This window comes from Danio rerio, chromosome 13 (genome assembly GCF_052040795.2).
Source record: "Danio rerio strain M-AB ecotype USA chromosome 13, GRCz13ab, whole genome shotgun sequence".
Classification (NCBI taxonomy): Eukaryota; Metazoa; Chordata; class Actinopteri; order Cypriniformes; family Danionidae; genus Danio; species Danio rerio.
In genome coordinates this window covers 39,958,760-39,975,163 of record NC_141033.1, presented here as the reverse complement: position 1 = coordinate 39,975,163, position 16,404 = coordinate 39,958,760, and the positions used below count along the sequence as shown (strand labels likewise).

The following is a 16,404-nucleotide window of genomic DNA, read 5'->3' as shown; positions in this document are numbered from 1 at the left end:
AAATTAAGGATTAAAATATATTATTTTCTACATAATCTAAAAAAAAACTACCTCCATGCCTTCTTTATCCGGTGGCTTTTTTTTCAGTTTATTCATAAAAATTTGCATTTGTTTGCATGTTTTTCCACTTACGAAGTCATCCATGTAAATAGCAAATGTGCCATGGCGCGACGCAACTGACTCCTAAAGGGAATGTGAGATGAGACTGATTGGTTTAATGGACGTTATACTCAAAACACACCCATAACTCATTAAGAGAATAAGCACAACCCTGTTAGACCATGCGCCGGGGTGCAGAGTATATTTTTCCATCCTTAAAATAGCAAAAGTGGATTCAGACATGCCCTTAATGCTTTTGTGCCCTGCACTTTATACTTTGTGCCTAGATCGTTAAAATAGAGCCCAATAAGTCAAAATTTTGTGAGTTTTTCCTTAAAACAAGCAAAATAATCTGTCAATGGTGTTAACAAAATAATATTGTTTTTCATTTGATTTGATTTGAAATCATTTTATTTTGATTAACTATCTGGCAGATTTTTATGCTGGTTTTAAGAGAAAAAAACACTTAAATTTGACATAATATTTCTTAAAACAGGACAATATTTTTTGCTTGTCTAGAAAATATTTTTAATATTTTGACTTGAGACAAAATGTGCATGTGTTTAATAATTTATGTATTCAACATTAGTGTTAGTACTCGTTTTTAAATTTAGAAGCATATCAGAAACTTAAAATGGACAAAAATACAGCATAATCCACAAAACGGACATTTTATATTTGTTATTTAATGCTGAGATAATGCTCTTGTCTCTAAACTTTGCATTGTTTTTCATTCCGATTTTCTGAATCCCCAACACAATCTCACAACCATTCGTAGATTGTTGATTTAGTGGCTGCTTCTTATGAATTGGTTTGATGCTATATTGGTATGTTTAGCGACGGGTTTGGTGTAATAACTTGTTTTAAAACTGGACGTTTGGTATAAATGACTATTAGTACAAATTGTATAAATGCCAATACGTTGAAAAATGGTTATGTTTCCTCATGGGACAGCAAAAAAATAAAAATAAAAATACTCCCCTTAAGTGGTTCCTATGCTTTATGTGTTTCTTTTGTCTGTGAACACAAAAGAACATATTTTGGAGAAAGCTGAAGATTAAATTCTATAGTAGGAACAGAAAAATATATTGAAGTCAGTGGTTTCCTCAAAACATCAACAGAAGAAAGAAACTCAGAGTAAATGTTGACAGAATTTACATTTTTAATGTCCCTTTAAAGTTTGCGTGTGCTATCAGTGCACAAGCCACTGGATACATGATGTATGTTTATTGTACAAGTTTTACCTCAGAGATTTGCTCACTGTAGCAGAACCCCCCTGAGAAAGCCTTTTGTCTAGATGTTAGTGGGATCCCAGATGTCTTGATGTAAATCATGTAATCTGCATTCTCTGTGGAGGTGAGCTAAGGAGTCCTCTGCACTGAGACTGCCTTTCAAGGTCAATTACATGAGTCAGTTTAATATTGTGCACTCTGGAGTATTTTACAATTTATACTTAAGCCAACTTAATTAAGGTTTCTTGTGCCAAAATTATCACATAATTGCGATAATTCAGCCTCTGGTGTATTGCGTTCACTACAATAAATAGAGCATTAATAGCCATTTAACTATTTAACCTCAAATAACCATTTAGGTGATTTTACATCCAAACCAACAAGGCTGATTTATTTATTTATTTATTTATTTATTTATTCATTTATTTATTTATTAACCCTTCCTAAAGTTTGGTATGTCTGCCTGCTTTGTTTTGTTACTGTACTTTTAATTTTTGATAAAAAATGTAATAAAGAAACAAGAAAGTGGTGATATTTTGAAGAGGGAAGAGATTATGAATTATTATATTGCTTTATACACCAGTTCTGTCTGTTGTGCGATATTCTGCAAATAACAGCACTCATCCAGCCTCTTAATTCGTCACTTTTGTGTATTACTCCGCCCACATACAGAGACAAGCATAGGACATTCTACAGTTTCACAAATATTGCAGCTGTTGGACAACATAATGTACTTTTAAAGGTGCATTTCATGCAGTTCAGCCTTATAATCTTAAAATGTGGGCAAAATCACCTGTTTTGTCATCACTTTAGACCAGGGGTCACCAATCTCGGTCCTGGAGGGCCGGTGGTCCTGCAGGGTTTAGCTCCAACTTGCCTCAACACAGTTTCCTGGATGTTTCAGGTTTACCTAGTAAGACCTTGATTAGCTTGTTCAGGTGTGTTTGATTAGGGTTGGAGCTAAAATCTGCAGGACACCGGCCCTCCAGGAACAAGTTTAGTGGCCACTGCTTTAGACATTACACTAGAGAATCATTCAAATACTTGCTCTAAAGTAACGTTGGTGAATTAGAAACGGTTTCTGCTGTTGTCGTCAGCTGCAGATGTGAATGAATAGCGGAAAAAAGTAGTTCCTCTTACAAAATGGTTTTTAGACTCTCTGTGTTAGATTTTCTTTATTATGCACATGATTATGCCATTAAACTGTTGTATAAACGCAGTATCACATGAGTAGCAGTGCAATGTGGCTGTACACGCCTCCCACCAGTACCAATATACAGCAACATCGCACTACTACTTGTGTGATATTGCTCATGTACGCTATAAAGATTGAGAAATGAATCAAATTGATATTATTAGAATACTTTTTTTTATTTTAAAACTTTTTGCTTTCCTCATTTTTTATATTTTCCCTTCAGTTTTGTCTTCAGCAAGTGCAATACATGCTTAATAAGATTGAGGTCAGGTGATTGACTTGGCCATTGCATAACATTCAACTTCTTTTCCTTCAAAAACTCTTTGGTTGCTTTTGCAGTATGCTTTTGGTCATTCTCCCTCTGCACTGTGAAGCGCTGTCCAATGAGCTCTGAAGCATTTGGCTTAATATAAGCAGAAAATATTGCTTGAAATGCTTCACAATTCCTCTTTTTGCTTTTAGGGATCCTAGATATAGAGTTGATGTCAAAATCGTTAGCCCTCCTGGGAATTTATTTTTCATATATTTCTTAAATGATGTTTAACAGAGCCAAGAATTTTTCACAATATGTTCTATAAAAATGTTTTCTTCTGGAGAAAGTCTTATTTGTTTTATCTCGGCTAGAATAGAAGCAGTTTTAATTTTTTAAAAACATTTTAAGGTCAATATTAACAACTCGCTGAAGCAATATCTTTTCTTGATTGTCTACAGAACCGACCATTATTATACAATGACTTGTCTAATTAACCTAACAAAGCCTTTAAATGTCACTTTAAGCTGAATACTAGTATTTTAAAAAAATATCTAGTAAATTATTATGTACTGTCATCATGGCAAAGATAAAAGAAATAAGTTATTTAAATTAGTTATTACAGTTTTTTACAATGACTATGACAGTTTTTCCAATACATACAAATTATTTAATAATTTTTTTATTATTAAATAAAAAAAATCAATTTATTTTTAACCACATTCCTCAGTATGAGGAAAATGTATTGACCATTTTGAGAGATGTAAACAATAGCAACAGTCCTGACGTATTTCCTGTTTCATGTTTTTATTTTTTATAAATAATGTTATGACAACTGTTTTAACGTTATATCTGAATTCTTGTTACAGTTATGAAATAGTTTGACAACAACCAGGAAATGTTCATGGACCAATGACATCACCACACTGAAATGGCCTATAGGATCATTATCTCAGGGAAAGTGTCAGTACTCCCATATAACTCAGGCCAGCATTAGAGAAATAAATACAAGAAGCATGTGACTTTTTACAGTAATCAAGGTGAAACAAAACATTACTTCTATATTGTGTTTAGTTGTTCAGTTAATGGTGTTTATTTAGCATTATGTCTTTTGTTGTCCTTTGTAGTTGTTGGCATTTTTGAATAACAATTGAAAATGCTGTACATTAATATCTCCAAACTTAGATGACAAGCTTGCAAATTTCCAAACACATGGACATTTGCACATTTCTGGGTTTGTCAGTAGCGGAAGTCATCATAGTTGTCATTAGAGCGCAGTGAATGGGAGAGTACAACAAATCATTTTATTTCAATCCCATTTGCTGAAATAATAAAAGAAACTCCACAATTGCTTTATCAAAACATTAGGAAAAAGGAAAAAAAAAAAACTGTGTGAGACTAACAACGGCACCCAGAAAAGAAAACAAAGTCAAATTTACTGTCCTGCCCCATAAATGCTGCATTAGAAACACCTCTACAATCGGTATTTGTTTTTTGTAATTTGATGCAAAGATGATATAATATATCATCTTATTATAATATAATATAATATAATATAATATAATATAATATAATATGATATAATATGATATAATATAATATAATATAATATAATATAATATAATATAATATAATATAATATAAATGTTTATACAATTTTTAAAAAATCTACAGATTAAAACTTGTAAGGTTTTTACATCATGATGACTGTTAAACGCTTCATAACAGTCTTGTGCAAAGGGTCAAAAGTACAGTTGGCGTATTGTACAGGTTTGGGATTTTGTCACACAGTATATTCTTTGCAATTTATCACAGGCTTCGTATAAACTAAATTGGCCATAGTGTATGTGTGTGAATAAGTGTGTATAGATGTTTAAGGTCAAAAGAAAATCAGCCACTTTAGCTCTCAAACGTTTTCTATGTTAACATGTGTATGGATGTTTCCCAGGGTTGCAGCTGGAAGGGAATCCGCTGTGTAAAACATATGCTGGATAAGTTGGTGGTTCGTTCTGCTTTGGTGATCTTTGATGAAAAAAGGGACTAAGCCGAAGGAAAATGAGTAACAGGCTGCATTGTGGTCCTTTTTTGTTTGTTTTCCTCCAAGCCTGATTTTGCTTTTAAAAGGAAAAAGTGAAATGCCTGATGGTCACACTAGGTCAGGCTGAACTGAAATGTACTGTTTTAATGCAGGGAATAGACTAAAGGACTGCCTGAAATAAAATTTTCAGAGGCCTTTTCATGTTGATGGATCATGTGGGAGAACAGAGCGTTCTCCTCGCAAAGTGATTCTCATGTCTAACCACTTTGTCACGTTTGTTCAGCTCACCTTCTCCGAATTTAGAGCAAACTGTTTGTAGAATCTTATTTTGTGCAATTAGTACTGTAAAGAGGGTGTTCAGTCAGCTGAGAAATTTTAATAGCACTCAATGTTTCAGAATGTGGCGTCCAATTAACAATGATCTGTGTCAAATGGTAAAATGACTGGATGGTGTGTATTTAATCAGCTTTGTGATTAATGACTGTGGAGAAATGATTGAACCAGAGAGATTGAATATCAAATCAATTTTTTGTTTATGTGCCGCATGTCAGTGTGTATGATTGTGTAATTTTAGGGTTATAAAGAGAAAATATGTATGTAAAACACTAATCAAATTGTACATTTTAAGAAAAAAACACAAAACACAAAGCTATGGTTTTATTTTATATATATAAATATATACAGTTGAAGTCAGAATTATTAGCCCCCCTTTGAATTTTTTTCCTTGTATGTCTGATAACATTTTTTCTTCTGGAGAAAGTCTTATTTGTTTTATTTAGGCTACAATAGAGCAGTTTTAATTTTTTTTTTTAAAACATTTTGAGGCCAAAATTATTAGCCCCTTTAAGTATTTTTTTTTCCGATAGTCTACAGAACAAACCAGCATTATACAATAACTTGCCTAATTACCCTAACCTGCCTAATTAACTAATTAACATGCTTTAATAAAAATGACAGCTTTGTGTATAAAAATATAAAAGTAATACATAAAATACATGTAAAAATGCTATAAGCAAAATGTGAATGATAAATTTGCTACTTATATAATAAATCTTTAATATAATAATGAATTGATTAATTGAATGATTAAAAACAATAATCTTAATACTAAAGTAGGCATGGCCTGGTATAAGATTCAGTCACCATTTATTATGTTGGTTTGTTTGTTGAATTGAAGTTACATTGCAGATATTAAGCAGACAGTCTACTAAAACTCAAACAGACCATCAAAATAAAGTGTTACCTATGATTCTGACAGTATGATAACCTTGGATAAAAACATCATGGTTTCACTGTATCACAGGATTGTTATTACTGCTCTAAAATATATTCTTTTTTAAATGTCTCGGTAAAAACAACTTTTTTTTCCCCTTTAAACACAAAATAATTTATTTTGAGAAACATTTAAAATATTTTTAAACAGTAAACATGTCAGGCTAAATACTTTAAATAAATCATTGACTTCTGCTATATTTATTAATTTTAAAAACACAGATTTTCTTACAACTGGAAAAGCCATCTCTGGATATCCTTCTATTATTTGCATATAAATTAAGCCACTGCAGTGTTCAGGTCTATAGCAGGCTTGGATGTTGATTTATAAGCTGTTTGTTTTTCAGATGTTTACTGAATCATGAGCTGTTCAGTAGCTTTTGATGTGGAGATACTGTAAACAAAATAATCATAAAAAACATGTAAAAAAAAAAAACTTATTTATACCATAAGAGCGGTATAGCAGAATTTTCTTTGTGGTTTTTGACTTAAACCTTGATGCGGTAAACCTGAAAATCAGTTATCATCCCATGCCTAAAGTATATTTGTGTTGCATTACTTCATTTTATTCTATTATATACTGTACTGAATGTTACTGTCTTTATTTTTCTCGTTCCAGGGCATCAGCAGCTTGTTTAGTTCTCTGAAGGTCGTCCGACTGCTCCGTTTGGGTCGTGTTGCACGTAAACTGGACCACTATCTGGAGTATGGTGCGGCTGTGCTGGTTTTACTGGTCTGTGTATTTGGATTAGTGGCCCACTGGCTGGCCTGCATCTGGTACAGCATTGGAGATTATGAGGTCATTGACGAACAAACCAACACCATCAAGACTGACAGCTGGCTCTTCCAGTTAGCCACCAGCATCGGGTCCCCGTACCGCTACAATGCCAGTGGGACCGGCCAGTGGGAGGGCGGTCCCGGTAAAGACTCTCTATATATAACCTCACTATATTTTACCATGACCAGCCTGACCACCATTGGCTTTGGAAACATCGCGCCAACAACAGATGGAGAGAAGATTTTCTCTGTGGCCATGATGATGGTCGGATGTGAGTGTTTGTCTTCTTTTGCATATTTCCCAGAACTGTCTGTGTTGTTGTTTCCACTTGATAAATCTTCATGACCAGCAAAATAGACTTTAATTAATGAGATTTCAATTTTAAAACAGAAAAAATGGTTGTTGTCTTTAATTTTGGCAGATAGGCTGGATAGTTTTATGTTAATACACCAGGCATGTTGTCGTCTAAGCCAGGGGTTCTCAAAGTGGGGGTCGGGACCCCTCGAGGGGTCGCGGGACAATGAAGGAGTGTCGCCTGGTGATTTAAAAAAATCTATTTATTATTATTATTAAATCATATAAGAATGACCATATTTTATCCATAACCTACTGAAGAGAAAAATATAGTCGTTTAAAATTACTATATAGTTACTATAGTAGTTTATAGTTAATAGTTCTATTGGATTGTGACCCCAGTGGTAATTACATTATATTAAAGACACAGCAATAGCGTCAGATGCAGCAGATTGTGACATTGCATGCAAGGTTTCTGTATTCATAACCAGGATATTGGGGGTCGCGAGTCACTGGCATCGTCATATTAGGGGTCGCAGGCTGAAAAGTTTGGGAACCTCTGGTCTAAGCCCATTGCCAGTCTGCATGTTTAAAAAAAAATAAGGAGGACGTAGAAGATCTCAATGAAGCTTTTTATTCAGCATAGCTGTCTCAAAGTACATGGCAGTACCTTGGGTTCAGCGATGTCAGCATGAACCCTGAACATTCTTACACTCAAACCTTTCATACATTTTTAGTTAACTACGTTTAAATGTTAATGAGTTTTCTCCTTGGCTGTTGACACGACTGTTCTCTCTATCTTTCTATGCAGTTTCGACACCCCTTGTCTGAAATGGTTTTCTGTGCCACATACCCATCCATCCCCATTCTACAATTGCTACCATTTGCTAAAGATGTAGTGACCTAAAACAATGCAGAGACAATTTTTTAGCTTTTCAATAATAATTCAGCCATTTTGCCAAATGAGCATCAACACACCATTAAGAGTGGAAGTTGGGTTGAGGCAGACTCATTTCTTACAATGTATAGTACGCAACAGTCAGGTCCCTGAGTTAAAAACACAGCTGTTGTGACACCTACATTTGTTAATCAACTGCATCAACTGAACCCATTTGTTAGCATTATTTGAATCTATTTTTAATACAACCATGTCTGTGCAGAAAAACTACATTAACAATGATAAAATATTCCACCAATCAGAAAGTTGCAGCAAACAAAACATGACAAAAGACAAAACTACTGCTAATGATCTCATTTATAAGCCTGACTGTGCTTTCAAAATACATATGTATTAATACTTATGTATGTTTTTGGTTTGTTTCAGTACAGTATATAGAGCATTGTGAATACTTTTTGTAAAACAGAAACTAGAAAACACCGCGAAAGAAAATCTGAATAAAGCATCTGTTTTTGAAGTCTTCATTTAAAACTGAAAGACTAAACACTGTTTTTCAGGTACACACAGTTAAAAAATTCTTGCTTTTGTGTTTTTTACTAGTTCAAATATCTATATTCTTAAATCAAGAAACATATTATCTTGTTTTCAGAAGTGATAAGCATATCTGTCAACCCTCCTGTTTTTCCCGGGATTCTCCCGTATTTTACAATTCTATTCCGTAAAGGTATTTTCCTGTATTTCTCCCATATTTTCAATCTGGGTGGCAATAAACATTAAAGAGCTGATCCTCCCTAAACGCAACCTGTACCTTGCTCTTTAATGTGAAACTGTTCTGTGCTTTAGTTTTATTTAGGCATGAAAACACTTTGAAATAAAATATTTAAAAAAAGGGCCGGATTCCCTTCCTTTCCATTACAGGAGCCGTTGCTCCTCCTTTGCAATCATCAAAACAGTCGCTTCATGTAGCGGTGCATCACTGTCAGAGCGCTCCATAATCATCAACAGACACTGTTTCCTAAACAGATTCTTTACACATGTTTTGAAGTGGAGCGAAAGTCTGGGTTTTAGGTGTGTGTTTGAACAAACATATACACATAATTAATAATAATAACATCTAAAGATATCAATTTTGGTCAGTCTTTCTTTTAAACACAACTAATTTTGTCGTAAATGAGCATAAAAAGTTAGGAAAGCAAACAAATGCTTTCATTATAGATCTTTGCACTTTTTAAAGTGACACCTATTTGATGTTATTAAATGTAATCAAACGAAAAATCTAAATGAGAAATTCATTTGCAGCTCTTTAATCAGAATGTTTCAGTTATACAGTGAAGAAAAGGATGGGCGCAGTATGCAAAATAACATTATTTGAAATTTAAAAAAGCAAGATTATTTTGCTTACCTCGTTGTCAGATTATTTTGCTTGTTTTAAGAAAAATATAATTTATTTTAATATATAGAATTTAATATAATTTCTGAAAACTATACAGTGTGATTTGCTTGTCTAGAAAATGTTTCTTGATTTAAGAATTTTTTGATATTTAGACTAGTAACAAGACAAAACTCTATAAAAATAAAGCATTTTTTTTGCTTCCAATAGCCTTTTGTTAGTGCTTCAACACATGCATGGTTTCTGCTACATTCATTCTTCCATGGCGGGGCGCCACGCCAAAATTTATTCCACCACGGCTACGTTACAGCTTTTCATTCAAAACATTCAGTCATGTTTTTTTAATAGCTGGTGATAATCGCACCAAAACATATTAAAAGATAAGTGAATAATAACAGCTCAAACTTCTCTGTAACCGTTGTAGTGCTGTGCATCATTTTTTTAACCCATTAAGGTTACGTGCTCACTGACTTACTGGCTGACTGACAGGTGCGTGATGTGTGAGGCCAGCAAACACGTCGTATAGCCATTTCACTTTACTTCAGGATGCATTAATACAGCTCTATAGGTCTATTGGAGACATTCATAAATATTCCTAGCTAATCTAATAAATGTTGGAGACATACTTGTTTCATAAACGCACTTAATCGCAGTTTAGCAGCATTTATTTGAGAGCGCACAAGAAGATCTGTGCTTGAGCAGCGTATATTTGAGGGGGCGTGCAATAAGTTTGTGCACGAGCAGAGGAAATTGGCACGCAAGCAAAGAGATTTGCATCCTCGTAGGCTATTCTATAATTGCAATCTCGACTTGTAAAATTGCGTTTACAACATTTGTCATTGAAACAATTCCACAGGTAGTTGGTAGATCTGTGTAATAAGGCCTGCCACCACAGCTGGAAAAAATCCTAGAGGAAACACTGACATGGCACTATGGTACCCATGGAGACCCGAGTTTGATTAAAAGTTAATACATCTCTAAAAACAATAATTATATATAAAAAGGATTAAACTTAAAGAATCTGCCAAACCCTCAAAACATAGTGCTGTCTTACATGTACGAAGGCTGTAGTCCTTTTGTTCCAGTTTTACCATAATCCACTCTTGCAAAACCAATTTACAGCATTTATTTCAGATCCCTACAGCAACTTTGTCAACTGAGCTTAGTTCCTTTGTTGATGCAATATTGTCTACAAACCTGATCCAGTTGTCTGTGAAAATATGTACTTCCACAACGCTCTGGGAGCTGTCAAAAGACACTCGCTGACTAATAAACATAATTTTTTTGGTGCTAGTAACACTCAGAAAAGCTGAGTAAACATTGATCGTGTTACCAAGTTACTTAGTTAAACAGAGTCTTTTCCTTTTAATTTGCTTATTTAGCAAAGCTTTTTTTTTTTTTAGTTTATTCTTTAATCTGTCAGACTAATCTCATCCAGCCTCTGACAGAGATACTTTGCTACTAGCACATCTCCTTCAGAAATAACACAAAGACAGTAATAGAGAGAGATGGTTGGAGAGAGGGACATATACTGTAACTGGCCAGATTGAAGGAACGAGGTCAGTGGTTGTTAATGTGCCTCTCTAGACCCGTTTGTGATGTGAGAAGTCACTTACTCTGGAGACTACACAGATATGTAGTCATAATTACCAGCATGTGTGATTGTTGACCTGCACAAACACATATACAGGTCCTCTGCTCATTGATCCGAATGCACAGTTTCTCAAGGGGCTTTTTATGAAGCCTTTATAAGTGAACAGTTTTTCTTTTGCATGCAAGTAAGAGCAGGTTCATATGAGGATCATGCATTCCCTTAGAAGTCAAGCTTATAGTATTGTCCTTACTAGTATGATGCTTTGTTGTTTGGGTAAAGATCTGTATGGGACTGAAATTTTAATCCCGTTCCCGCCAGGTTTTAATCCGCACCCGACCGCTCCCGCCGTATATTCAGTCTTTGTTCACTCGCTGCCCGCCCCGCCCCGTTTTCTACTCGCCCTGACCATTCCTGATAAATTTAGATTTGGTTTTAAAAATCTCACGTTAAAATTGAGTAACCACCAAGAGACAGAGAGAACAGATAAAAAAAATAGGTTGTGCAAGGATTGTAGGCTAAATGTCAGATTTGTTTGCTCCTTTGTGATGAGACATGAGTGCCGAGTCACGTGCAGTGAGGTTTGTGGGTGGTGAGTCACTGACTTTTTCAAAGTCAGATTTACTAACATATCCACTCAACATATTTGCCAACCACGGATTGTTTTTCATATATCATATCAGCATTATTTCTATACATGTAGCAGGTACATTTTGGGCCAAGGAAGAATGTATATCGATTTAATAGGTCTCCCAAAAAAACACCCAGCTGGATGTTACAGAGTCCACCCTATTACAAGCAACACACAGCACCGCAGCAGATGACCGCGCACTCTCTCATTCACACACACAGACACACGCACACACAGAGAGAGGGAGAGAGCACCACGGCGGATACGCGTGCTCTCACATTCACATTTCACATTTAGGTGCTTTATTGGCATGACAAATAACTGTACATTTGTATTGCCAAAGCAGTGTAGCATTGCTGCATACAAAAAGGGCAGTAATGCAAAGCAATGGTACTCTCTCTCATTCTCTCTCTCTCTCTCACACACACACACACACACACACACAGCACTACGGCGGATGCACGCGCTCTCACTCTCTCTGGAGCGCGCGCTCTTTCTCTTAGGAGCCCTGTATTGTTAGACCGCCCGCTTCTGTTCAAATTTTACCGGAGTTACCAGCCGCTACCGCGTTTTATTCTGAAATTTATTCATGCACCACAAGAAAACTGGTCGGGTCCCGGTGCTCCCTTAGTACAGCCGCAGGAATGCATACCTCTAGTTTGGGTTGTAGAAATAGGGTTATCACATACAGTAAGTTTGACTGTCAATATTATTAGCTGCCTTAAGCAATATGTTTTTCAATTGCCTACAGAACAAGCCATAATTATACAATGACTTGTCAAATTACCCTAATTAACCTAGTTAAGCCTTTAAATGTCACTTTAATCTGTATAGAAGTGTCTTGAAAAATATCTAGTCAAATATAATGTCCTGTCATCATGGCAAAGATAAAATAAATCAGTTATTAGAAATGAGTTATTAAAACTATTATGTTTAGAAATGTGTTGAGAAAATCCTCTGTTAAACAGAAATTAGGGAAAAAACACAAAAGGCTAATAATTCGTGAAGGCTAATAATTCTGACTTGAACTGTGTGTTTCTTTTCACACTAATGATATTTACAGGGACCTATCAAGAAATAAAGTATTATTTTATATGCAGATCTTTGCGTAACACCACATAAATTCCACAAATCAATTTAACAATGTCTGTGATCTGTAATCGAATACGTTTGCCTCCTCTTTCTAGCTTTGAACAGCTTGTGTGGTCAGTTTGCACAGTAGTGCACTTTGTCCAGTGTTGTACTCAGGTTTGAGTCAAGTAAAACACTTTTCCACAAAAGAGATAAAAGTAATGTCAAATCAGGGTTAAATAACTTGGTCAGAGTGCACTTTTCTTTTACATTACCTTTTGAAAACACTTGGATTAGGTCAGTGGTTTGCTATGTAGATGATCTGTGTGACAAGCCCTGCCTTATTGTGTCCGTGTTCAAGGAGGACGTATCTGAAACGTACAACAAATCATAGCCTATATGTAATGTATTTTAGACTTGCCAAAATGTACACAGTGCCCTCTTGTGGATTTGTATCATGAAAACAAAAAAACATCTATGCAAAAATGTAGGCAGTGTTTTAATGATGAATTCATTAATTCATTTTTTTAGGCTTAGTCCCTTTATTAATCTAGGGTCGCCACAGTAGACTGAACCCTTTTTTTATGACAAAATATAAGACATATTTATTGTACACAAAATTAGCACATTGGAATTATTTTTGGAGGATCACATGACACTGATGACTAGAGCAAATGGTGATTAAAAGTCAACTTTGCCATCAAAGAATGATACACTTTAAAATGCATCAAGATAATAAAAAAATATTTTTCATTTGAATCCTTATTTACAATATTATGTACAAATCACATTATAGATAAACAGACAGATAGATGGACAGATAAACTAAAAAATTTAAACTACCTGAAAATTCTCAGTTTCTATGAATTTAGACGTTATATTTACCTGTAACTAAACATTAGGTAGGCGGCAAGGTGGCTTAGTGGTTATCACTGTCTGTCCCCTCACAGCAAGAAGGTGAATGTGAGAGTGTATGGGTATTTTCCACTATTGGGTTGCAGCTGGAAGGGCATCCACTGTGTAAAACATTCGCTGGATAAGTTGGTGGTTCATTCTGCCTATGGCAACCCCTTAGAAATAAGGTACTAAGCTGAAGAAAAATTGAATGAATGAATGAATGAATGAATGAATGAATAATTGAATCAATCAATCAATCAATCAATCAATCAATGTACAGTAGGTAAAAAAATTGTCACCCATTTAAATAAGACCTCTAATTTACTGTATTTTAATTATAAACGAGGAAGACATTTTGTCAGACAGTAACAAATGTTAACATTTTACTCAAATTCATACCTAAAATCACAATAAATGCAGAAAAGTTCAAAATCTTTTAATATTTTTAATAGTTTTATGCTAATATTGTTACTTTTATATGATTGTATTATTAGATATATTATTATATGCTTATTTTTCTGATTATTGTTGCTTTAAAGTGCATTATTACATGTCCTGGTCTGATCAATCTGTACTTCCCTCAGTTGTCAATTCCTCTGCCATTATTGCAAAAATACCCCAGTACTTTGGTAAATAAGGTGTTTTCTTGCTTTTGACCTAGACAGCGGTTTCCCTGACCTGTAATATTCTCTAACCTGACATCACAGAGCTGGAAGAGTCATTTTTAAACTCTAATTGCACTGATGGGTCATTGTGAACTTTTGCTGTGCTGGTGCTGTTTTGGAATCTGACGCATTGAACTCTTCAAATAACATCTAGGCAGATCTATCAGTGTGACCTGTATGTGACCAAGTAAAATCGGGATGTCAAAATATTGTTACAATAAGGGATTTTTACTATTAATTCATTATTAAGACTATATTATAGGAGTTTAGGACCAGAAACGAGCAACTCTAAAGCTCAAAGCATTTCCCAGCTGATCTACTCATGTCGCTTTAAGATCTTCAGAACATTTTGGTTTGATCAACAATCACACACACTCAGTAAAAACAGCAGTACACAATTAATGAAAAGAATAATTGTAGTTCGCTGTTCTGATGAATCTCTGATGACTCTCGTACCCCATTCGCTTTGTCTCTATCTGTAATTATGTGAAAGGATTGTTCTCATGTCCTAATCCTTCAGTCAAGATCTCTTTTGTTTGCATGTTTTGCTAAAGATCCTAATCTACAGTCTCGGTGTGTCTTAGCATCTTTATTCCTGTCTTGCCCACATCTCTCCGTCTGTCTCTGTGGTAGTGAAGTCCTATAAGGCCTCATTATGTGTGGTGGTTTTTGTACAGGCCTCCCCCGGGACTCTCGCTCATGCACCAGGCATGTCATTTGCTCTATAACTTTCTCAGATTCTGCCCTGAAGTTACACCTGGATAAAGTTCAGAATCTCACTGGGTGATGGATGAAATATGGTTTTATTTGACGTGCATATGTCAGATGAACCGGTGATTCTAAATCTTTCTTGACACGATTAGTTTTTAATGTTTGTGTGTAGGCCAAGCTGTTGAAAACACGCAGATTTTTATGATAAGTTCCCAGTGCTCATCTCTGACTGCCGCTGAAGTCATCTTTCTTATTCAGTTGTGACTGGAAACAAATCAAATATTCATGATATCTCGCTGGTGATGTTAGATGATTTTGATTTGAATGCACACTGACTGGACATGATTAGATTTGAAATGCCTTTCTTATGTGCATTTAGTCTGCATAGTTCTGCATGGAATCAAAATTTACAGTATTTGTTTTGCTAGGTCATGTTTTTATTCATAAGGTGACTAATTAATGTGTGCAAGTTAATGCAGTCCTTCTGTTGATGTCAACCTAAAGGCTTCTATAGCAACTGTATATCAATATTCTTAACCACACCGCTCTTATCATTATTTTGCTATGAGAGGATCATATGAAAAAGAAAGCCCCTCCCCCTACTTAAAATTCAGTTTCAGTTGAAAGTACATCAACATACTGAAATAAGGGTGCTTTCACACCTGCCTTATTTAGTTCGATTGAATCGCACTAGAGTTCGTTTTCCCTTTTGGTGTGGTTCGTTTGGGCAGGTGAGAATGCAGCAATCGTACTCGAGTGCGCACCAAAAGCAGACCAAATAAGCGTACCGAGACCTGCTTGAAGAGGTGGTCTTGGTAACATTACGCTTTCAAATGAACCCTGGAGTGGTTCGTTTGTGGTGAAAATATGATTCGTACTAAAACAGGTCCAACCGCAAAAAAGTACTGCGCGTTTTGGACTAATACAGCTGTCCTAGGCCGATGCGCTGTGCATTATGGGATATGGAGAAAAAATATTTGTTGACAGCGCTTTACCAACAGAGAGAGAGAGAGGGGAAGAATTACCTGATGGATCGTTGGTAATATTTCCACAAGATGACCATGTCGCAGTTTAGCAAAATAATTCACGCCTCCTCCTGAAGTGACGAGCGATGCCTTAAAACACTGTTTTCCAGCTGCCGCTCTTCAATCTTGAAATGTATAGTTTGTCTAAAGCAGGCATACAATCTGTCAGTGCAGTCATACCTCCAGAGTAAAAGCAACATTTTGTGTCTGCCGGTTTTTTTTACTTGTGGGAGTTCATTGGCATTTTCCCGCACGTGAATTCTAACCAATCAAAAAGCAGTTTAGGAAATATGCACAACAACATCTGGCCAATGAGAGATGTGGATTTTGTCAGATGACTGCATTTTGGTTCGTTTCAACTGGTTCG

At 35.3% G+C, this 16,404-nt stretch overlaps 1 protein-coding gene across 2 annotated transcripts in view; it reads left to right on the top strand.

Moving 5' to 3' along the window:
* kcnh5b (potassium voltage-gated channel, subfamily H (eag-related), member 5b) overlaps positions 1 to 16,404 on the top strand; it is an 81,232-nt gene that overhangs the window by 24,375 nt on the left and 40,453 nt on the right. For both annotated transcript variants that reach the window (XR_015506235.1, XM_087279639.1), the window contains exon 7: positions 6,706 to 7,135. Coding sequence is in view for 1 of the 2 variants with exons in the window: in XM_087279639.1 (XP_087135765.1) it covers positions 6,706 to 7,135 (430 nt within the window). In the remaining variant the exon portion in view is untranslated. The remainder of the gene's footprint in view (positions 1 to 6,705; positions 7,136 to 16,404) is intronic.